Source organism: Odocoileus virginianus, chromosome 1, assembly GCF_023699985.2.
Source record: "Odocoileus virginianus isolate 20LAN1187 ecotype Illinois chromosome 1, Ovbor_1.2, whole genome shotgun sequence".
In the NCBI taxonomy this organism is placed as follows: domain Eukaryota; kingdom Metazoa; phylum Chordata; class Mammalia; order Artiodactyla; family Cervidae; genus Odocoileus; species Odocoileus virginianus.
The window spans coordinates 6,068,535-6,089,799 of NC_069674.1; the positions used below are offsets into that span (position 1 = coordinate 6,068,535).

Here is a 21,265-nt window from a genome sequence, read left to right on the forward strand (position 1 = left end):
TCCCCAGAGCACTCAGCAGAGTGCCCTGGCACAAACCAGAGTTCAGCACATGGTCATGTGTGTTGAGTGCATTATGCCCTCATTAGAAATGCAGAACAATCTGACAAATCCAACCCTGAATATTCACTGCAAGGACTGATGCTGAAGCTCCAACACTTTGGCTACCTGATGCCAAGAGCCGACTCACTGGAAAAGACCCTGATGCTGGGAAAGATTGAAAGCAGGAGGAGAAGGGGGCGGCAGAGGATGAGATGGTTGGACGGCATGATTGACTCAATAGACCTGAGTCTGAGCAAACCCTAGGAGATGGTAAAGAACTGGAAAGCCTGGCATGGTGCAGGCCATGGGGTCACAAAGAGTTGGACATGATTTAATGACTGAACAAGTAACCTGATTCACTGCTGAATGTTTGTAAAGGTTTAGACTTACTGTAGACAATAGTACGAAATATATTTTACTTTATGACCCAGCACAGTGAACACATGTATGTTGCAGAAAATTTAAATGCTTCACAAAACAATACTTTCCCTATTTATTTATTTTTTGGCCTCAAGGTTTACAGGATCTTCGTTTCTCCACTAGGGATCAAACCTGAGCCCTGGCAGTGAAAGGCCCAAGTCCTAACCACTGGATCGCCAGGCAAGTCCCTCCCTAATTTGTTTTTTAAACATGTATACTATTATATTCACTTTAAGATTTAATTCATATATGGCTGTGCTGGGTCTTCGTTGGTGCATTCGGGCTCTCCTTAGTTGTGGTGAGCAGGGGCTACTCTGTGTTGCCCTGCACGGGCTCCTCATTGTGGTGGCTTCTCTTCCTGCGAAGCACAGGCTCTAGGTGTGTGGGCTTCAGTAGCTGCAGCATGTGGCTTAGAAGTTGTGGCATGCTGGCCAGGTCCTAGAGTGCGGACTCAGCAGTTGTGGCCCACAGGCACAGTTGCTCTGAGGCACATGGAATCCTCCTGTACCAAGGATCGAACCCGTGTCTCCTGCATTGACAGGTGGATTCCCATCCACTGTACCACCAGGGAAGTCCTATATCCCTTCTAAAGGGTCCAGACTCACTAAATTCACTTTCTGATCTATTGTGCTGTGACGTGCAGGTCTGAAAAACACTGCACTATGAACACACAAATTCTAGCACACTATTTGATGTCTTTCCTGGGGTTGTGCTCTTGTTTAAATAACACTGACACCCTTACTCTTTTCCTAAGGACTGTATTCAAGCCTTTTAATAATTTACCATGGCCACTTTCCAGCTTTTCTCATCTTCTCCAAACTAAGGTCTAAGTAGTGTTTAAAGTGAAAGTGAAGCTGCTCAGTCATGCCCGACTCTTTGCAACCCCTTGGACAGTAGCCTGCACCAAGCTCCTCCATCCATGGGGTTTTCTAGGCAAGAGTACTGGAATGGGTTGCCATTTCCTTCTCCAGGGGATCTTCCCGACCCAGGGATCGAACCCAGGCATTGTAGACAGATGCTTTACCATCTGAGCCAAGCCTGCATGCAGTGTTTGGTCACTGCAAAAAACTGGCGATTACTTCCCAGCACCAGTACTTCTAAGCTGTAGCTCCGCCCCTCTTGCCCTCCATTAGTCAAATGCGCTCCCTGAAGGACACAAGTCCACATCCACCCGCCCCTGTGATTTGCTGCTTGCCTGGCTCTCGGGTTTTCACTCTAGGATCAGAAAGGAATCAGTTGCATCTTGTAAAGTGTTTACAATGGAGTCACAGTCTCTGCATCTTTTTCGTTCCCCATTTGTGTTTTTCTCTCTTGGGACCAACGTGTGCAGAGCTGAACGAACACCAACACGTACATATGCTTTTATCTCTGCTGGAGGTATACAGATTTAGGAACCATTTTTGTTCAGTTCACACTGAATCTCTGGAACAACAGCCATGCTGAATGTCTCTGGACACTTAATTTTTGTCCTCATCGCCAGACCAATTCCAAGACTGAGGCCAGAAACGGGGGGCCTGATGAAAGTGAGAGTGAAAAAGTTGGCTTAAAACTCAACATTCAGAAAACAAGATCATGGCATTCAGTCCCATCACATCATGGCAAATAGATGGGGAAACAGTGGAAACAGTGACAGACTTTATTTTGGGGGGCTCCAAAATCACTGCAGAAGGTGACTGCAGCCATGAAATTAAAAGATGCTTACTCCTTGGAAGGAAATTATAACCAACCTAGACAACATATTAAAAAGCAGAGACATTACTTTGCCAACAAAGGTCCCTCAAGTCAAGGCGTTGGTTTTTCCAGTAGTCATGTATGGATGTGAGAGTTGGACTATAAAGAAAGTTGAGCGCCGAAGAACTGATGCTTTTGAACTGTGGTGTTGGAGAAGACTCTTGAGAGTCCCTTGGATTGCAAGGAGATTCAACCAGTCCATCCTAAAGGAAATCAGTCCTGAATATTCACTGGAAGGACTGATGCTGAAGCTGAAACTCCAACACTTTGGCCACCTGATGCGAAAAACTGACTCATCTGAAAAAACCCTTATACTGGGAAGGGTTGAAGGCGGGAGGAGAAAAGGACGACAGAGGATGAGATGGTTGGATGGCATCACAGACTCGATGTACATTAGTCTGAGTAGGTTCCGGGAGTTGGTGATGGACAGGGAGGCCTGGCATGCAGCAGTCCATGGGGTCGCAAGGAGTCAGACAAGCCTGAGCGATTGAACTGAACTGAACTGATACCCGTGCAGCACGGCGCCCCCTGGTGGAGAGAGCAGACCTAGTGTGGTCCCCGACCCAGAGCGCCCCCCTGCGTCCAGCCTTCGCGCGGACACAGACGCGCCGAGCCTCCCGTCGGCACCTGGCGGTCGCTATAATTGAGGCCGATCCCCCGGGAACGACAGTCGACCCCCCGGGCAGGCCGGCCTACAGCTCCCAGCAGACCTTGCGAGAGCCCGGGACTCCATCTCCCGGCGGGCCCCACGCCCTTCAGGTGGGTCAGTATCCCACGCTCCCAGTTAGGTCTCGTCCCTTTTTACCTGATAGCCGAGAATGTCTGGAAGCGGAGGGGTAGCAACGGCTTGCCTGGGACGGGGCCACCCCTAATCCCGACTCGAAACAAGTGCACCAGCATGATGTGGAGAGAACCGGACCAGCGGCAACGACAGCTTCACCCTGATCCCATTGAGGGCTCCATGTTGGCTCCGGCCCGCATCCCGACAACCCCCGCGCGCCGCGGCGCTGATTGGCGGAAAGAAGCATCAATTTCATTGCAATCTGTGATTGGAGGAAACCTCTTTCGCGCCTCAAAGATGATTGGAGAGAGCCGCCTGTGGCCCGCCCCCTCCCATCCAGTTCTGGGCGGGGCCGAGCCGGAAGCGGCAATGTTTTCCGCCCGCCTCCGGGGTTGGGCTCTGAGGTGACGTCTTGAGGGCGTGCCGAGTGCGCTCCTGCCCGGCCGGGTATCCATAGTAACGCGTCAGCGGCCTATCGCTGGGTCAATCTCTTAGGCGTGCTCTCAGAGCTTTCCAGGTGACCCGAACTCTCAGGGGAGTGTAGAACGCTGGTTCTGGGAGACCAAGGGGCAAAAATCGTTTGGAGTTTTTTTTTTTTTTCCCCAAAATATGTGCACTTGCCTTTCCACCCACCCCGCTCCCCTAGGCGAGTCAGAGCTTCAGGGACAACGTGCATGCTTGCTTAGTCGCTTCAGGTGTGTCTGACTCTTTGCGACTCTACGGACTGCAGCCCGCCAGGCTACTCTGTCCATGGGATTCTCCAGGCAAGAATACTGGAGTGGGTCGCCGTGCCCTCCTCCGGGGGATCTTTCCGACCCAGGGATCGAACCTGAGTCTGTCTCCTGCATTGGCAGGCAGATTCTTTACCACTAGCTCGCCACCCGCTGTGGCCGCCACATATATTTGGGGGGAAACTCCCCTGGTGATTCTGATAAGCTCGCGCTACACAATGGTTTAGAACCACTGGCGCGACCCCAGATCCATCTCCCCGATAGATGCCTTCCTACCGCAGTCAGGCTGACTTGCCTGTAGCTGCCACCGCACAGCTCTTACACCTGCAATTTCTCTCTTATTTATTTCTTACGTGTAACTATTTGCTTGCATAGCCACCTCCCTACCAGGCTGTGACTTCCTCTTGGGTAGTGGCTCTGTCTTGCTCATTGGTCCCCTCCTTCCTCTCTCCATGCCTGGCAAGGAAAAGTGCCCTTTATAATAACTTGAATTGGGCTGGTGGTAGGGAGGCTCTCCATTGATGAATCTGGAGTGAAACTGGGGAGGAAAATGTGCCAGGATTAGTTTGTAGTGCGGCTGGGTGCAGAGGGTGTATGAGAGGATCCTAAAATGCGTATGGTGGAAAACTGGGGTGAGTGAGGTTGGGGAGAGACCAGAGGAAACCCCACAGAACCCATTTGGGCAGACATCTCAGAGAGATCATGGGGATTTCCTAGCCCCTCTGCAGTGTGAGATTCCATTTGGGGAATGTTTTCATAGCTCTGCCTCCTGCTCTGGGATAAAACTCTGCAAGTTGTGAGCTATTATGACACTTCCCCTCCCAGGGAAGAAGCACAGGCTCCTCCTCCAAGTTCCTCTAGAAGGCAGTCTGGAATGCACTCTGTTTCTCTCTCTCTCCATTTCCTGGACTGGTCCCTACATCAACCCTTGGGCTTGAGCCCTGGGGGCCCTAACACCTGGGTGGTTGAGTCAGCATGCGGGAATGGGCTTCAGTAGGAAACCTAATGACTCAGGACCTCAAGAATGGCGTTGGACAAGCCACCAAACCAGCTGCCTGGGCCTCCGCCTCCTCCTGAGGTGGCGGCAAGGAGCTCAGCGCAGTCACGGGGCACCCAAACTACCTGCCCTTGCAAATTCCGGACCTTCAGCTGCCCTCTGCTGGGTCAGCCCTGACGCTTCTCAGCGGGGCCCCCAAAACTGGATCAGAACTTGGTGGAGAGGGTTTCAAGAGGATGAATCAGTAAACACAATGGAGCTTCAAGGAACCCCGCTTTCCTACTGTAAAAGAACCATCTCATATCCAAAATAATCCCCTCTCCTCTGTTAAGTTCTTTCCTGTCCTCAATTTCCCCCAACCTGAAGGCCAAGTCAGTCTCCCCTTTTCCCTTCTTTAGTACCATCATAACAACAAAACATGTACACGTTTTTCTTTTTCGTTTTGGGTACCAAAGTGTTTCTCTCTTGACCACTCTGTGTGTGTGTATGTAGGGAGAAGAGAGAAGTTTTGTTTTGCTTTGAGATTAGGTTTCAAGACACCAAAGATGTATGATATTGTCCTGGCCCCATAGCTCTAATATCTTTAATAGGATTCTTTTTGCTTTTGCTTTGGCTGCTGCTCTCTGGCCTCGCCTTTAAATCCCCTGAGGTCTGAAGGTGGGACTGTGGGGATCTCCTTCCGTCCTCTGTAGCTCCTGCCCTGCCAGGTGTGGAGGTGGAGCCCTAAGAGGTTTGGCCGCAGGTTGCCCTGGAATGGGTGTGAGTGGTCGGACTGGTGACTGTGAGTTGGGACGCCTGAGGCCTGCCCCCACTGAGTCACGGAGCTGTTGTTGTCAACCCGTCCTAGTTGTCAAAATCCCTGCTCAGCAACACAGCCCTCTGCGGAAACGGCAGCAGCTCCCATCCTTCCGAGCTTTCAGGAGAAGCCGCTGACCTGATGGTGAGGCGAACGGGCTGGGGGGGGACCAGGGGGCGGTTGGGGCGGTGGGGAGACCTGGGGCCTGGATCCATGCCCCTGCTCCCCACGCCACTGCCTCCTCTTCCTCCTCCTCCCTGTCGGGGACCTGGGGCGGGGAGGGTCTCCTTCTCTCTGTCCCCTGTCCCTCCCACAAGAAGGGCCCCTTCCTCAGCTCCTCCTTCAGCCTTGGGGCTCCCCTGCCCGGCGGTGCAGGCCCCAGGGGCTTCTCAGCCTTGCCATAGTGCCCCCCCCACCCCCGCCACCCCCCCAGCGCAGCCCCAGCCCTCCATGACACCCGTCTCTGCTCCCCCTCTCTGGGGTTCCCACTCTGCCCCTCCCCTGGCCTTGGGGACTCCCCCTCCCCCACGCCGATGCCCCCAGGACTCTCCTGGGCTGCGGATAGGCCCTCTGATCCCCGAGCAGGATTACGAGAGGCTGGAGGACGGTGACCCCGAGGGGTCCCAAGATTCACCCCTCCATGGGGAGGAGCAGCAGCCCCTGCTTCACGTGCCGGAAGGGCTCCGAGGTGAGCGGGTGGGTGTGGGGCTCTAGGGTTGCTCCCCACTAACCCCCCCCCCCCCAAGGCTGGCAGCAGCTTGAGGGCATGGAGTCAGGTGAGCGCCACGCCCCAATGCTCTCCCTTCTGTGCCTAGGCTCCTGGCACCACATCCAGAACCTGGACAGCTTCTTTACCAAGATATCCTTTCTGTGCGCAGCCTGGCAGAAGGGGCACGGCAGGCCAAGGGGATGGGTGCCGTGGGCCGGGGACTTGGTGGGGGATCGGGAGGCATCCTCAGGAAAAGCCCATCATGCTTCAGGCTGACTTCTTGACTTGCGGCCACATCTACAGCTACCACCAGAGGAATGGCTTTACCTGTATCCTGCTGGAGGATGTCTTCCAGCTGGGGTAAGATGTGCCCAGGGGCCCAGCAGGAGGGGCTGACCAACCTGGCAGGCCTGGGGCTGGGGCAGGAGCCCACTCGGCCCTCAGGCTTAAGCACCGCTCTTCCTCTCGTCCCAGACAATTCATTTTCATTGTCACCTTCACAACCTTCCTCCTGCGTTGCGTGGATTACAGTGTTCTCTTTGCCAACCAACCAAGTAACCGAACACGGCCTGGGCCACTCCACAGCAAAGTGACCTTGTCGGACGCCGTCCTACCCTCCTCACAGTGCGCCCAGCGGTGAGTGAAAGCTGGCGGGGGCAGGGGCTGGGGGAGACCAACGCAAAAGTCTCCCCTCCTTTTGTTCCTTGGTCTAGATCAGCCATTCTCTGAGGTTTTGGTTTGAGGACACCTTTAATCCACTTAATATTGGTGGAGAATACACCTTTAATACACTTAATATTTGTTTGTTGAGAACCAACTCCTAGGGGCTTTTGTTTTGAGCATCCTATCTGCATTTACCTTGTTAGACATCAAAGCTGAGAATGGCTTTAAAATCTATGAATGTAGGAACATACATCCCATCTGTGAACATGATGCCACACAGAGTCTGGAAAAATCCACTGGATACTCTTGGGAGAATGAGAACAAAAATGGCAGAAAACCTGAATATTAGCTGAGAAGTTTTGACCTTGCAGACACAAGGGTTGGGGGAACTCTAGGACCCACACTGAGAATCACTGGTCTGGCAGGGCCCCCTCTCCATGACCTCCATCGCTCCCCAAGACTGGCCTCCCTTCCTATGTGGCCCCTACTTTGTCCCTGCTGTCTGTTTCGCCTCACACAGGATCTGCTCCAGCCCCCTCTTGGTCTTCCTGCTGATCCTGGCTGCTGCCTTCTGGCTGTTCCAGCTGCTTCGCTCGGTCTGCAACCTCTTCAGCTACTGGGACATCCAGGTGTTTTACAGGGAGGCCCTGCACATCCCCCCGGTGAGTTGGATGAGTGTGTCTGTGTTGGGGTGCCATGTCGGGGGGCTGGGGGGTGGAGGATGGGGAGGAGCAGCAGCCTGTGCAGACAGGAGGAGCCACTGGAAAGAGAGCAGAAGACCTTTGTGACACACCTACCTAGGCTTAGCCCCAAATAATGCTAGGAAGTGGGGTACCACCCCTGAGAACCCGAGGTCCTTACTGTTGTGGGGCTTAGTTGATGCAGATGGTTATGGAAGATATGCGCAGCCACGTGTTTGTGGCCCAGACACTGGGGATTTAGAGGGGCGGTCCTCTGGTTTTACGAAGCAGGAGGAACTGCGACCAGGCCGGGAAGGATAGGCGGTGAGGAGGCGTTCCAGGCCCCATGACGGAAAGGGGTGGGGAGGAGCAGTGACCATCTTGGGCAGTAATGAGGAGACTGACCTACCAGCTTGCCACTGAGTGTTCAGGCCCCTGTTGGGGGAGCCCACCCTGCTTTCTGGCTTCACTTTGCAGGGAGCTGCTTCGTGGGCCCCTTCACTGTCCCTGGCCACACTTCACTCTCTCCTCCTCTTGGTCTCGCCCCGTCTGCCTGTGTACCTAATTCTTTCTCTAAGGCACAGCACAAAGGCTACCTTTGGCAGTCAACTTCCTTTGCTCCCCTCAGAAGTCCAGAACCTTCTACTGCCCTCCAGTGCAGCAAAGGGGAGAGGTCCTCCAAAAGCCCCCTTGAGTAGGGGAGCCTGAGCCACAGCAGAGGGCTGGGGACAGACACAGGGAAGATCGGGAGCTGGATCACCGCTCCTCCAGGAAGGCGCCTGACCCCTTCTCTTTCTCCTTCCTTCTTTCTCCTCTTCCCCATTTCCTTTCAGAGGTAGGGGAGACCCTGGGGTGGACTGGAGAGGCTGGCCTGAAGGGACGTGACTAAGCTGGATTGGGGAAGCTGGGTGAAACTGGGCTAAAATGAGTTTTGCAGCTGAGCAGCAAGTGAGGTCTGACGGCCCCCGCCCCTACCCCAGATGGGGACCTGGCCACTGTCTTAGGAAGGTTAATCTGATGGAAGGGATGGGGGTGGGATCTCCAAGCATGCCGAGGTAAAAGCTTGTGGGGCTTCTGCGCCCGGCTGGCTGGCACCCTAGGAAGGAGAAAGAGTGATCACCCTGTTACCTGCAGCTGTGGAGCGCCTTTTGCATGCAGGGCTGCCGGGATGGGGAGGGGGCGTGTCTGGAAAATCTGCTTGGAAGGGGCCGAGCTCACATACCTATGGAGTTTAACTTATGAGGGGGGGGTCCCTGGGGAGCACGTGACTCCTGGCCCAGGAGGGGCAGGGGCCTGGGGAGGCCGGTTCAGACCGAGGATGAGGTGCCGCTGGTCGGTGGCAAAGAGAGGAAGGCGAAGGGATAGCTGTGAAAGGCGGTAGGTTTCTGGCGGGAGGGCCCGGGGTAAGGCCGGTGGGGAGGGCACGCGGGGATGCCGCTCTGGCCACGCGGAGGGTGGGCATCGCGATGGACAGGAGTCCGGGGTGCTGGCCTCAGCAGTTGGCTCTCCGCAGGAGGAGCTCAGCTCGGTGCCCTGGGCAGAGGTGCAGTCCCGCCTGCTGGCGCTGCAGAGGAGCGGGGGGCTGTGCGTGCAGCCGAGGCCGCTGACGGAGCTGGACGTCCATCACCGCATCCTGCGCTACACCAACTACCAGGTGGCGCTGGCCAACAAAGGGCTGCTGCCCGCCCGCGCCGCGCTGCCCTGGGGCGGCGGCGCGGCCTTCCTCAGCCGCGGCCTGGCGCTCAACGTCGACCTGCTCCTCTTCCGCGGGCCCTTCTCGCTCTTCCGCGGCGGCTGGGAGCTGCCCGACGCCTACAAGCGCGGCGACCGGCGGGCCGCCCTGGCCGCGCGCTGGCGGCGCACGGTGCTGCTGCTGGCGGCCGCGAACCTGGCGCTGAGCCCGCTGGTGCTGGCCTGGCAGGTGCTGCACGCCTTCTACAGCCACGCCGAGCTGCTGCGGCGCGAGCCCGGCGCGCTGGGGACGCGCCGCTGGTCCCGCCTGGCCCGCTTGCAGCTGCGCCACTTCAACGAGCTGCCGCACGAGCTGCGCGCGCGCCTGGCCCGCGCCTACCGCCCGGCCGCCGCCTTCCTGCGCGCTGCCGCCCCCCCCGCGCCCCTGCTGGCGCTGCTGGCCCGCCAGCTCGTCTTCTTCGCCGGCGCGCCCTTGGCCGCGCTGCTGGTGCTCACCGTGTACGACGAGGACGTGCTCGCCGTGGAGCACGTGCTCACTGCCATGACCGCGCTCGGGATCGCGGCCACCGTGGCCAGGTGCGATGGCAGAGGGCCGGGGAGGGGGGGGCCCTTCCTCAGTCCTGGGTTGGAGCGTCCTCGCACCCCTCCCTCTCCCCTCCCCCCCGCTAGCGTACCCCCATCCCACCCCCCGCACATCCTCTGAACCGCAGGCCGCCTTCTTTCCCCACTCCGATCCCGCCCTCTAGGTCTTTCATTCCGGATGAGCAAGGCCAAGGTCGTTCGCCGCAGCTCCTGCTGCAGGCGGCCTTGGCCCACATGCACTACCTCCCGGAGGAGACCGGCCCTGCCGGCAGGACCAGCTCTTACAGGCAGATGGCGCGGCTGTTGCAATACCGAGCGGTGAGGGTCACGCTGGAAGCCGGGCTGCGGAGGCTTTTGTCTGTCCCCCGGGGGCCTGGGGGAGGCCCCCTGGAATGATGGGGTAGGAGGTTGCCTGCCAGGCGAGTCTGGTTGCCCTCCGAAAGGCCTTCTCAGCCTCGGGCCTGCTTTCTCCAGGTCTCCCTGGTGGAGGAGCTCCTGTCCCCTGTCCTCACGCCCTTGTTTCTGCTCTTCTGGTTTCGGCCCCGGGCCTTGGAGATTATCGACTTCTTTCGGCACTTTACTGTGGACGTGGCGGGGGTCGGCGACATCTGCTCCTTTGCCCTCATGGACGTGAAGCGGCACGGACACCCTCAGGTGGGAGCCTGTCCAGGGCGGTGTGGGGCAGGTAGGTTGGGTAGGCGTTGGCTTGCCTCACTGGAAGCAGAACTGGGTTCCACCCCCACCTTCACTGCTTGGCACCTGTGACCTCGAGCGCCCCCGTTCACTTTCCTGAGCCTTCATTTCTCAAATGCGGGCAATGACTAGCCAGTGCTCAGGCCTCTTAGGATCACTTGAGATGACAGGTGGAGAGCCCTAAGAGGGTGCCCAGCACCGTCACAGCAGTAAGTGGGAGCGCAGACCACTGGAGAGAAACGCCTCAGTCAGTGGACGGGGCTGGGGTACGGACGTGTTTCCTGACCAAGGCCGTTGGGCCAGTCGTATCTAATGCGTACAGGCCGGCAAAACACTGAGCCCACATCATCTGCTAGCGCTGGGTCTGGACCCGGGTCCTGCTCTCCGGCTGTGTTTTTTTGGCTGATCTTGAACTTGTCCCCTTGTGGCCTCCATCCTTTCACCATGGGGCTAGAGTTTTCTGTCCTGCCTACCCCACGAGGCCCCCACTGCAGCTATCCAAGTGGAGTTGGCTGGAATTCCCTGGTGGCCTAGTGGTCAGGCTTTAGCGCTTTCACTGCCAGGGCCCCCCGTTCAGCCCCTGGTCGGGGACCTGAGATCCCGCAAGCTGTGCTGCCTGATGCTGGCAGCACCTGAAGGGCTGTCGTTCCTTTCAGTGGCTCTCCGAGGGACAGACCGAGGCTTCACTGTCTCAGCGCGCAGAGGACGGGAAGACGGAACTCTCCTTGATGAGGTTCTCCCTGGTTCACCCACAATGGCGCCCCCCAGGCCACAGCTCCAAGTTCCTGGGGCACCTGCGAGGCCGGGTGCAGCAAGACGCAGCCGCCTGGGGCGCCAGCTCGCTGCGCAGCCCCCCTGCCCCCGGGATCCTCAGCACCTCTCCGTCCCCTCTGGTGCGTCGGAGCTAGGTCTGCCTGTCTGCCCTCCTGTCCCCACCACCCTTTGCCTCACCCCTCTATTAACCTGCTCACTGGTGCCGTCTGCTCTCCTGCCTTCCTAGACCTCCTCCCTCCTCCTCTTTTGTGACCCTCTCTCCTGTCGCTCCCAGCCGGAGGCCTTCCTGGCTAACCTCTTGGTGCAGCCCCTCCGGCCGCCTCAAGACCTCAGCCCTACAGCCCCCTGCCCGGCCGCAGCCACGGCCAGCCTCCTGGCCTCCCTTTCCCGAATTACCCAGGACTCAAGGTGAGGGGTGGGGGCCTGAGATGCCCGGAGCAAGGGGTGGGGCTGATCCTCCAGGAGAAGGGGCACTGGAGTGGGGGGGGGGGGTGTGTGATGTGGAAGGGGAGATGAAGCCAGGTTCTCCCTGGGGTAATGTGTGTGTCTTCATGATCAACCGCGCCCTCTGTTCTAGCTGTGTGTCCCCGGGAGGCACTGGGGGCCAGAAGCTGGCCCAGCTCCCAGAGCTTGCATCTGCTGAGATGAGTCTCCATGCCATCTACCTGCACCAGGTGAGCAGAGGGGGTGCCAAAAAGAGAAGGGGAGGGAGAAGGCAGCTGAACAAAGTGGAGAGTGTGGAGGGGGCTGGAGTGTAAGGAGTTACTCAACAGGAGCTGGGGGAGGAGGTGTCGACAGTCTCTGTACCTGGCCCGGGGCTGGGCCTCACAATGTGACAGGAGGGAGGCCTCTCATCTTCTCCCTTCTGTTTAGCTCCATCAGCAGCAGCAGCAGCAGGAACTGTGGGGCGAGGCTTCAGCCTCCCCCCTGTCCCGGCCGTGGCCCAGCCCCCCACAGACCCTCTCTCCAGATGAGGAGAAGCCATGCTGGTCCAGTGACGGTGAGGCGGTCAGGGTGTGCAGGGGACAGATGCCAGGGAGCCGCGGGCATCATGGCACTGCCCAACTGATGGCATTTCTCACTAGGCTCCAGCCCCGCCTCCAGCCCCAGACAGCAGTGGAGAGCCCAGAGGACCCAGAGTTTGTTCCCTGGAGGGCTTCAGGAGCCCACAGACACCCAGAAGGAGCCTGGCCAGGCCACAGGCACTGACTGAGTGGGCTCCTCGGGGTCAGTATTGTCTCACGGGGGTGGGGGAACGGGTAGGACATCGGGTGGTGTCGGACTTGGAGGGGCGGGAACAGTGGTGGGAATCTGGGGTGACCGGGTGGTCATCTCTGGAACCTGAACCCCTGGACTGCTTGCCAAGAGCTTTTCCTCCCCCAGGCTCCCTGGCTTCTCCAGTCACAGGAGATCGGGCGAGGTGGAGTGGAAAGGCATGCCGAGCCCTCTTTAAGACCTCCATGAATGCTTTAGTTGGGCCGGACTTGGGAGTCACTGATGAACTCGCCCAGAGAACAGAGAAACGGTAGGAGAGGAGCTGCCCAAGGTCTCAGGAAACACGTCTTGGAGACATTCCCCACGTAGGGGGCTAAGGGACAACTGTCGGTCCTGGAGCGGTGGCCCGGGAAGAAGGTACCAAGTGACCTCATGCCGGCGGACAGGGCCAAGGCAGAGGCCAAGCTACACATCAGGGAGCGATGGGGGACAGGACCTGAAAGGCAGTAGGTGCTCAGACTCATCTGGCCCTTAGGTTCCCATGGGACTGCTGGAAGGGCATGGGGACCGTGAGCGGAAAAGACTAGAGGGGCCTGCTGTGTTTGGAGCTCATGGCGGTGTGACGTCTAAGAAAGTGGCTGTGGGGAACCAGCAGTGAAGGGTGCTCACAGCTGTGCTGCTCATCTTTGTGACCTTAGTCCTGGACTCCCCACGCCTGGCAGCCAGGGCTGTCCCGGCTTCTTGTCAAGATCAAGGAAGCCTCACTGGAGAACTGCCTGCACTTGGCTGGAAACCAGTTTTCTACAGGGCAGGGGTCAGAGAGGAGTGTGTGGGACAGGACTCCTCCATCCAAGAGTTACCACCCCAACACCATGTGCACAAGTTAAAAGACAAAGCTTGTCATTATTCTGTAACTGTAATTGACAGCGCTGGCTTAGGCATCTTAGTAGGTCTCCTAACTTCTGGTCCAGTCTCTTATGGTAAATCTTCAATAATAAATATTTGAATGATTTAGAGATCAGGTTTCAAGATAAGATACTTCAGAGAGAGTCGAGGGGGATCTAAAATTCACCTAAACACCAAAGGGCTGACTGCAGGCTCTGGAATACCGCTGCTGGGAGGGGTCTTCCAGATAGACTCAGACTTAGGTTGGGGAAACCGACCCAGAGATGAGAGGATGAGATAGTACAGGGGATGCGAACAGTCTCCATAGACTCTGGACAAACGGTGAGAGGTCACCTCGGGAGGGGAGGGAGAAGTGGCCGGTCCCGGTAAGGCCAACAGGACAGCGGTAGAGCCGTAGTGGAATGACAGCCCCTCTCTCCGGGAACTGCAGTGGGAAGCAAGAGGGGTTTCAGGGGCCGGGGGTGTCTGGGCCGGGCGGGTCGAAGGCCCAGGGCACTGCGCCCCGCAGATGCCGCTCCTGCAGGGAAAAGCTCTGGGTGCGTATGCGGCTTGTCACCTCCTGGGTGCGCAGCGTGAGGCCGAAAATGTCCTCGTGATAGCGTTGCTGATCCTTGGAAGGAAAGAGGGCGGAGGATCAAAACACCGGTGGAAGTGTGGGGCGGAAGTTGGTCCCGCCTCCGCCTGGCCCCGCCCCTGCCCGGACATGGCCCCACCCCCGTTCGGGTCTGGCCCCGCCCCTGTCCGCCTGCCCCGGCCCCGCCCCTCCACACCCGCAGCACGCCGATGACGTCGCCGGCCTCGTCCAGCTCCATGTCGCCCTCTGTCGCCAAGATGCGCTGCACCGTCTGCAGGACGCTGGTTGCCATAGTGACGTCGCCGCAGACAAACATGTGGCCCCGCTCGAGGCACAGCACGCGGTGCACCTCGGCAGCCAGCTCGGTCCTCAGGATGTCCTGTACGTAGGTCTGAAGGGGAGGCGGGGTTAGGGGCGGACCCCGGCGGGGCCCGCGGAGCGAAGGGCAGGTCCCCAGGGAGCGGGGAGGGCGGCCGGGTCCTGGGTGAGAAGAGATGCCCTGGGCGCCATGTGGGGCCAGGTGCGCGGGACGGGAGAGAAGGAGCGGAGCGAGGGGCGCGGCTTGGGCGAGGGTGAGCGGGACCTAAAGGGGGCCCAACGAGCCGATCCGGGTGTGTCTCAGAGCCCAGCTGGAGCGGACGGCGGTTCTTCCTCCGTCCCTAGCTTCGGGTTACCCCAGCACCCTCAGGGTCCCTCACCTTGGGGCTGTCAGGTTCCCGGGAGAAGGCGGTGAGGACGCGGCCAAACACCCCGCGCTGCTGGGCGTCCTGCACCTCGTCGCGGTAGAGATGGTCGAGCTGGGAGCACCGGCACCCGAACACCAGGGTCATGGGGGCGGGCTGCAGACCTGCGGACATCACTGTGGCTTGAGAGCGCCCCCAACCCCTCCTGGGAGACCTAGCCCCAGGGACACCTCCTACTGGCTTCCCTCACTCAGGCCGACAGCCCACCCTTTCCTGCAGAAACCACCACTCTCCACTCTTTAGCCTCTAGTAGAGGGCTAGGTGTTTTCACAGACGCTGCCTGGGCCTGATTTACAGAGAAGCCCAAGGTCACAGGAGGTGATGACTTCTCTCTGACCAGATGGCCAGTGGTGACACTGTGCTACAGCTGGGCTTTCTGACCCAGAATCTGTGCCCTTGGGACCAGGTAACCCTGCGGCCTGAGACAACCGGCCCTTCCCTGCTCCTACCCCACATTCTCCCACACCTTCAGCTTCTGCACTCTGCGCCTTCCTCTTAGTCACAAGCCCCCTTTCATTTGATTGGCCAGCTTCCCTGGGCACCCCGTACCCAATCCGAGCACCCTTCAGCTTCCTGGGATCTCAGACACAGTTGACCTCTGACACAGTCCACCTGGGGCATTTCCATCTTCTGAGTCCCAGCCCTGTCTTCTCCAGGCTTCCAGGTTCCCTTTGTCCTTAATTCAATCCAATGCTACTTTGCTGGGCTAGCCAGACCTACAGGGCACTGCTTTTGTCTCTAGGAGGCCCCCACCCCCGGTCTAGTAAACTTCACCTTTGTAGTCCTGTTTCTTGCCCTGTTTCCTGCCTTACAGCATCCTGCCCCTTGGTCCCCCTAAGTTGTGTGACTCCCTCCTGCCTTCCGGTCATTCCCTTGGGTCCCCGGCCTCACCTTTGCTCTCAATGTCATGCAGCCTCTCCTGCCAAAATCCCCGGAAGGGGGCAATGCCAGTGCCGGGGCCCACGAGGATGCAGGGCACGTAGGGGTCAGGTGGCAGCCGGAAGGAGGGAGCCCTGGCCAAGACACCCTCTGTCAGGCCCCCTTTGTCCCCCCAGACACCCCACTCTTACCAGCCTCGGCAGGGTGGAGAGAGGAGAACTTAACCTGCTTGCGTCTAGCTTATAGTGAGCATGGTGTGTTTAGTAAAAGCACTCTCCGTACTGGCAGAGACTCCCTGGACCTGTGGTTTCTGGAGGTTGCGTCAAAGGAAATAAAACTCAAGTTTGAACTGAAGAACGTTTTGATGTTTCAGTTTAGAAGATATAGAAAGTATGGGGAAGGGAAGGGCAGACAGCCTTTTGGTTCATAATGACTTCACTGAGTGTATTTGAAGCCACATCCTTGATATTGGCATTTGGTTTGTGTTCACTAGATGGGCAGTTTATTTGTAATGTGGCCTGCCAGATGGGTTCCGGTCACTGTCCTGGCTGGTGCATCCTGGGAACTCTTGCTTGTGCCACCTTAGGCCTCCAGCTCCTGGGTGCTGGATGGGGCAAGACTTCTGGACACAGCAGGGAGGGAAGGGTGTCCTCAGATCCTTCACTTCCCTTGAGTTCTCACTGGCACTATGGTGAGCTAACTAGTTCTCCCCGGACTAAAGGCGGGTGGAGCACAGTTCCCAGATACCTGCCTGCCAACATCCGATGGACCCCAGGGATGTAGGAAGGGACATGGTACCCCTTCTAAAAGGGACAGGGCCTGCTGGGGTGGGATCCCAGTCCATTCCTGGGAGCTGCAGCTTCAAGGTAGGACCCGAAGTCCAAGTCAGTGAGAGGCCCAAAGCTCAGCCAGAGTTGTGAGGTGGCTTAACTGGATGCCCTGTCCTGGTTGGGTTAAGCAGGGCCTGCCTGCTTCCACTCATACGCTCCAGCAAGGCTTCTCCCCCCTTCCCCGTGCAACCGGCCCATCCATCTGTCCTCGGGCCATCCATGTGGTGCTCTGCCCACCCCGGCTGGACAGACGCCCTCCTCCTCCCCGTGCCCCTCCCATGCGCCCCCCCCCAAGTGCTCACTCACCCCCTGATAAAGCAGGGCACGGGGTCTCCAGTCTTGAGCTGGCTCAGCCACGTGGAGCAGACCCCGTAGTGTAGGGGGCCCAGCCCGTCTAGGGGGTGGGGGGGGAGGGGGCAGTCGGTGAGGGATCTGCACCCCCCCACCCTGCCCCAGGGGTCCCTGCGGGGGCCCGGCCCCATCCCCCCGCCCCCTGCCTCACCTTGGGTCCTGTACGCCAGCACGGCCACTGTGAGGTGGACCTCTCCGGGGTGGGCGCTGGGGGCCGAGCTGACGGAGTAGTACCTGGGCTGCAGCAGGGGCAGCTGGGTGAGGAGCAGCGGGGCGGGCAGTGCCACAGACGGGAACTGCTCCAGCACCTCCAGCAGCGTGGGGCAGCGGAACCACTTCCACTCCTCGTAGCGCCGGGGGTCCTGGCGGGGCGGGCAGCAGTGAGCTAGGCACCTGCCTCCTGTCCACCTCCCTTCTTGACCCCTCCTGAGCTGAGCCTCCTGGGCGGGGAGCTTCTCGCCCTTCAGGTGGGGCCACAAACATTTCTCCAGCACCTTCCATGTGCCTCTTTAAGGCCAGAGAATTCAGAGATGAATAGGACCTCCAGAGCTGTGGGGGCGGGTCTTAGACCTTCAGGACTTTCACCAGGGGTCCCCCTCCCCGCAGCTCATCACATCTCACGGGCCCCTGCTGCCCCATCGGGGGGCGGGGGGGCTCCCGACCTGACTGAGGGTCTCGAGCTCCTGCTGCTCACTGGGTTCTTCAGCCAGGGTGCTGAGCAGTCGGAGAAGCCGGGGGCTGGGCGGGGAGGTGATGTCCAGGAAGAAGGTGAGAGCCTGGCGCAGCGTGCACGGGGGCAGCCGTGGGTCCCGCACCCAGCTGGGAGGCGGGCCGCCTTGGGGTGGGGGCAGGCATGAGGAAGCGCTCAGAGGACGGGGCCACGCTGGGCCTGCCTTGTCCGGGGTGACAGCTGCTTCTCAGGGGAGGACATGGGGACTGACCACAACTATGGTGTCATTGGAGGGCTGGCTCTTGGACAGCGAGGTGGGCCTGTCTGGGCAGCCCGTGTGTGTGTGTGTGTGTGTGTGTGTGTGTGTGTGTTCGAGGGCCCCTGCCTCTCCCCCACTCATCTTATTGTAGACCTGGTGCCAGCTACAGAGCAGGCTAGACTGCTGGGGACGGGGATGGGCCCAGAGGGAGGGGTGGCCTTTTGTGGGGGTTCTGGGGGTGGGTTTGAGAAAGGAGCCACGATCCACGCAGGTAGCACAGTGGCTGTGAGGGGGGGCTGCAGCAGCCTTCCGTCGGGTCCTGACCCTGAGGGGACCCTCGCTGGCCCCCTCCACCCCCCGCCCCCAGACGGCCCCTCACCTGGGCTGCCCTTTTCCAGCTGCTCCACGGCCACAGACTCGGCGGGCGGCGGTGGGTCCTCCACGCGGCTCAGCAGCGCCTCCACGAGGCCGGGCCGGTTGGGCGGGCAGATGCCTATGTGGTCCCCCGGCTGGTACTGCAGCCCCTCCTGGCCTGCAGTGTCCAGGCGCACCAGGATGGTGGCCCGGCTGGGGTGGGGAGAGGGGGAAGTTACAGGAGGGCTGGGGGTGAGGCGGGGGTGCTGGGGTCTGGGGAAGCAGAGGTGGGCGGGTGGGGGTGAAGGGGTGCCGGGGTCTGGGGAAGGAGGAGTGGGTGGGTGAGGGTGGGGAGTGGCCCTCCTCACGTGGACTTGCTGCTTTGCAGGTTTTCCACTGAGAGGACTGTGGCCTGAAACATCTTCCGTCTGTGCACGTGGACCAGGCCTGAGGGGCGGGGGTGGGGGGGAAGCAGACGAGACTGAACCCGAGCCAGGGACTCAGGCCTGGACCCTGCGTCAGTGGGTCTGGGGGCCCCTGGAGCCCAGCGGACCGGCAGGGTCAGGGTGAGGTCGGGCCCCACCTGGCAGCAGCTGGAGGCCCTCTGCCTGGGCGCTCAGCCGGTACCTCTGGCGTTTCCAGCTCCGTTTGGGGCTGAAGATGTCCTGGGCAGCGGCCTTGGCCTCCTCCCCGACGCAGAACGTCTCACAGGAGGCCTGGGGGTGAGGAGGTGAGTGTTGAGGACCCCCGGCCGCCAGGGAGGCCCGAGCAGCAGGGAGGTCCGCGGGGCTGATGAAGAGCCCGCTGGACCCTCGCCACCCCCCAAACAGGCTAGGTGCTGACGGCACCTGTCCTTCAGCCCCCTTGGTGCCGCTGTGCTGGCTACTCTTTGGCACGTATTTGTGTCACACCCACTCAGTAGTTAACCTGGTGAGTGTTAATCTCTTGTTGTAAGAGGCACAGAACTCCGTGCACACAGCAAGTAGCCCTCGGCGAGGGCATCTGTGTGTTCAGACCCGAGGTCACAGTCTGAGCCCTAGACTGAAAGTGAAAGAAAGTGAAGTCACTCAGTTGTGTCTGACCCTTTGTGACCCCATGGACTGGAGCCTATCAGGCTCCTCCCAGGCTCCTCCGTCCATTGGGTTTTCCAGGCAAGGATACTGGAGTGGGTTGCCATTTCCTTCTCTAGGGGATCTTCCTGACCCGGGGATTGAACCCAGGTCTCCTGCTTTGTAGGCAGTCGCTTTACCGGCTTCACCGTCTGAGCCACCAGGGAAGCCCAGGGATTCCTAGACTAACAGCTTGCAAGCCTCCGGTTCCCAGTCTTTACACACCTCCTTAGAGTCGGCTGAAGATGAAATGAGAAGCTTGGGTAAAGCCCTTAAGTGCTTCTGGAGTGGGCGCAGAATGGGAGGGGTCTCTGGCTGGCCTGCACCGCACACCAGGGGCTGCAGGGGGGCGGGGCCTGGGGCAGGACTCCTGGGAGGGTGTGTATCCTATTTGTTTCTGCTCAGGCGCAAGCCTGGCAAACCACTTAGCCCTTAGTGTGAAACCTATGGCTCATCCAGGATTGGCTGCCGCCTCCCCTCCCACCCCTATCACCAGTCCTGTTAATCTTTCTTTTGTGTGTGTAAAGTCTTATATCTCTTCCTTCCTTCCTTGGCCCCCTCCCTTCCTTCCTACCCCCACCACCCCGCTCCCACCCTGGTCTGCTCAGAGCCTTCCTGCTTCTGTCTGGATGCTCCTCCCGTCGGCCCTGCCTTTCTAGGCACTGTCCGCCAGCCTCGTGCCGGCTCCCCCTTCTCTCCTCGAGCTCCCAGCTTCCTGTCACTTCTCTTCATGTCTGGCTTCTTTACTCCTGTTTTCCATTCCCTCTTCTCCTCCCCAGCGAGGGCTTCCCTGGCGGCTCAGATGGTAAAGAACCGCCTGCAAACCAGGAGACCCGGGTTCCATCCCTGGGTTGGGAAGATCCCCTGGAGAAGGGAATGGCAACTCAAGGGTATTCTTGCCTGGAGAATCCCATGGACAGAGGAGCCTGGCGGCCTCCAGTCCATGGGGTCACAAAGAGTCAGACACGACTGAGTGACTAACACTCTCCTCCCCATTAAAGCCTCCATCTGTGCTGGCCGGCCCTCCCCACCCCTCCTCCTGGGGAGCCCTCCTTCCTGGCCATTAGTCCAGGCCTGCTGAGCTCAACCTTGGGAACCCTGGCGGGGCCAGCACTGCCAGTCCGTATCAGGACTGGGAGAAGGATCCTTGCTCAGCTCCAGGCATGGTCCCGAGACCAAGCAGGGCTGCTCTGGAGGAAGCCCAGGCTGAGAAAGTCCTGTCTTGTCCTCCCCTCGCCCAGGAACCCCCTCTGGCCCAGGCACCACCCCAAGCCTGTCTGGCCCCTGACCCCCTGTAGTTTCTCAGCTTCAACCCTTGCCTCTTCCCTTTTCCCTCCATCCTGCCCTGCACCCACCCAGGAGAGGGAGCAACCTGTGCCTGCCCGAGGTGCCCACCTGCCTGCTGGGGCCCTGGCCGCTGCTTCCCGTGCCGTTGGGGCCATGCCGTCCACCACTACTACTCAGGACTCAGCCAGAAGGGCTGGCTGTGCAACGGGGCGAAATATGAAGGTGGATTTTGGAGGAGCAGGAAGGGGCCGGAGTTCCCAAAGAGTCAGGGCGGCAGTGAGGCCCTGGCTTCCTCCGTGTGGCAGGTCTTGGGGGTGGATGGAATGAGTCAGCATTGGAGTTGGAGGGGTGGTGGGAGTTGGGGGGCTCACCTGGAAGGCCGCCTTTGCCCAACCACGGAAGGCCTCCTCCTGGCCACAGAGCTCGTCGCCCTGGCCCAGCTGCAGCAGCCGCTCCCCTCCCAGCTCTTCCAGTCGGGTGTCTACCGCTCGTGCGAAGGCGCAGAAGTGGGGGTATGCCCGGGAGCCCAGTCCAAACACACAGAACCTGGGGTACCAGGAGGCATCAGGGCAGGCCCCCTCATCCTCGCCCCAGTGCCCAGGCAGCTCGCCACCCCTCCACCCCCCCCCGCACCCAGCAGAACTCCCCTTGCCGAGGCCCCCCGGACCTGAGGGTCCCCAGTGCCCCCGCGCTGTCCGTGTTGCTGGACTCCTTTCTCTTCCGCCGCCAGGAGGACACCAGCGGGTCTGAGCAGGAGACGCTGTTGAAGCGGATCTTGTAACTCCTGCAGGAGACGAGGG

General features: G+C 59.5%; 3 protein-coding genes across 4 annotated transcripts in view; 1 reads left to right on the forward strand and 2 right to left on the reverse strand.

The window, feature by feature from the left end:
- ABCB8 (ATP binding cassette subfamily B member 8) overlaps positions 1 to 3,179 on the reverse strand; it is a 15,258-nt gene extending 12,079 nt beyond the window's left edge. Inside the window, exon 1 of the mRNA XM_020873110.2 lies at positions 2,996 to 3,179. Coding sequence (XP_020728769.2) covers positions 2,996 to 3,090 — 95 coding nt within the window. The 5' untranslated portion in view covers positions 3,091 to 3,179. The remainder of the gene's footprint in view (positions 1 to 2,995) is intronic.
- Positions 2,737 to 13,519, forward strand: ATG9B (autophagy related 9B). Of its 2 annotated transcripts, none has more exons than XM_070454903.1 (15): positions 2,737 to 2,949; positions 5,547 to 6,183; positions 6,311 to 6,354; positions 6,500 to 6,564; positions 6,679 to 6,840; positions 7,388 to 7,529; positions 9,061 to 9,815; positions 9,986 to 10,139; positions 10,296 to 10,475; positions 11,171 to 11,407; positions 11,563 to 11,696; positions 11,866 to 11,962; positions 12,162 to 12,288; positions 12,374 to 12,515; positions 12,672 to 13,519. In XM_070454903.1, the coding sequence occupies exons 2-14, from the start codon at positions 5,637 to 5,639 to the stop codon at positions 12,499 to 12,501; spliced, it is 2,772 nt and encodes a 923-aa protein (XP_070311004.1). In that variant the 5' UTR covers positions 2,737 to 2,949; positions 5,547 to 5,636; the 3' UTR covers positions 12,502 to 12,515; positions 12,672 to 13,519. The 2 variants fall into 2 exon arrangements, with proteins under 2 accessions (XP_070311004.1, XP_070311053.1); XM_070454952.1 differs by lacking the exon at positions 2,737 to 2,949 and having other exon boundaries at positions 3,742 to 5,639; positions 6,039 to 6,183; positions 11,515 to 11,696.
- The window catches only part of NOS3 (nitric oxide synthase 3), an 18,067-nt gene continuing 10,188 nt past the window's right edge, over positions 13,387 to 21,265 (reverse strand). Inside the window, 12 exon segments of the mRNA XM_070454890.1 lie at positions 13,387 to 14,019; positions 14,180 to 14,374; positions 14,682 to 14,830; positions 15,618 to 15,739; positions 16,742 to 16,829; positions 16,938 to 17,148; positions 17,449 to 17,621; positions 18,095 to 18,282; positions 18,438 to 18,516; positions 18,653 to 18,785; positions 20,837 to 21,011; positions 21,133 to 21,249. Coding sequence (XP_070310991.1) covers positions 13,858 to 14,019; positions 14,180 to 14,374; positions 14,682 to 14,830; positions 15,618 to 15,739; positions 16,742 to 16,829; positions 16,938 to 17,148; positions 17,449 to 17,621; positions 18,095 to 18,282; positions 18,438 to 18,516; positions 18,653 to 18,785; positions 20,837 to 21,011; positions 21,133 to 21,249 — 1,792 coding nt within the window. The 3' untranslated portion in view covers positions 13,387 to 13,857.

Excerpts from the sequence above, each read along its gene's own strand:
- ATG9B (XM_070454903.1), top strand. The coding sequence starts at position 5,637 with ATGGTGAGGCGAACGGGCTGGGGGGGGACCAGGGGGCGGTTGGGGCGG. Across the intron at positions 9,816-9,985 it reads ATCGCGGCCACCGTGGCCAG|GTCTTTCATTCCGGATGAGC; the intron begins GTGCGATGGCAG and ends CCCGCCCTCTAG. Across the intron at positions 11,963-12,161 it reads ATGCCATCTACCTGCACCAG|CTCCATCAGCAGCAGCAGCA; the intron begins GTGAGCAGAGGG and ends CCTTCTGTTTAG.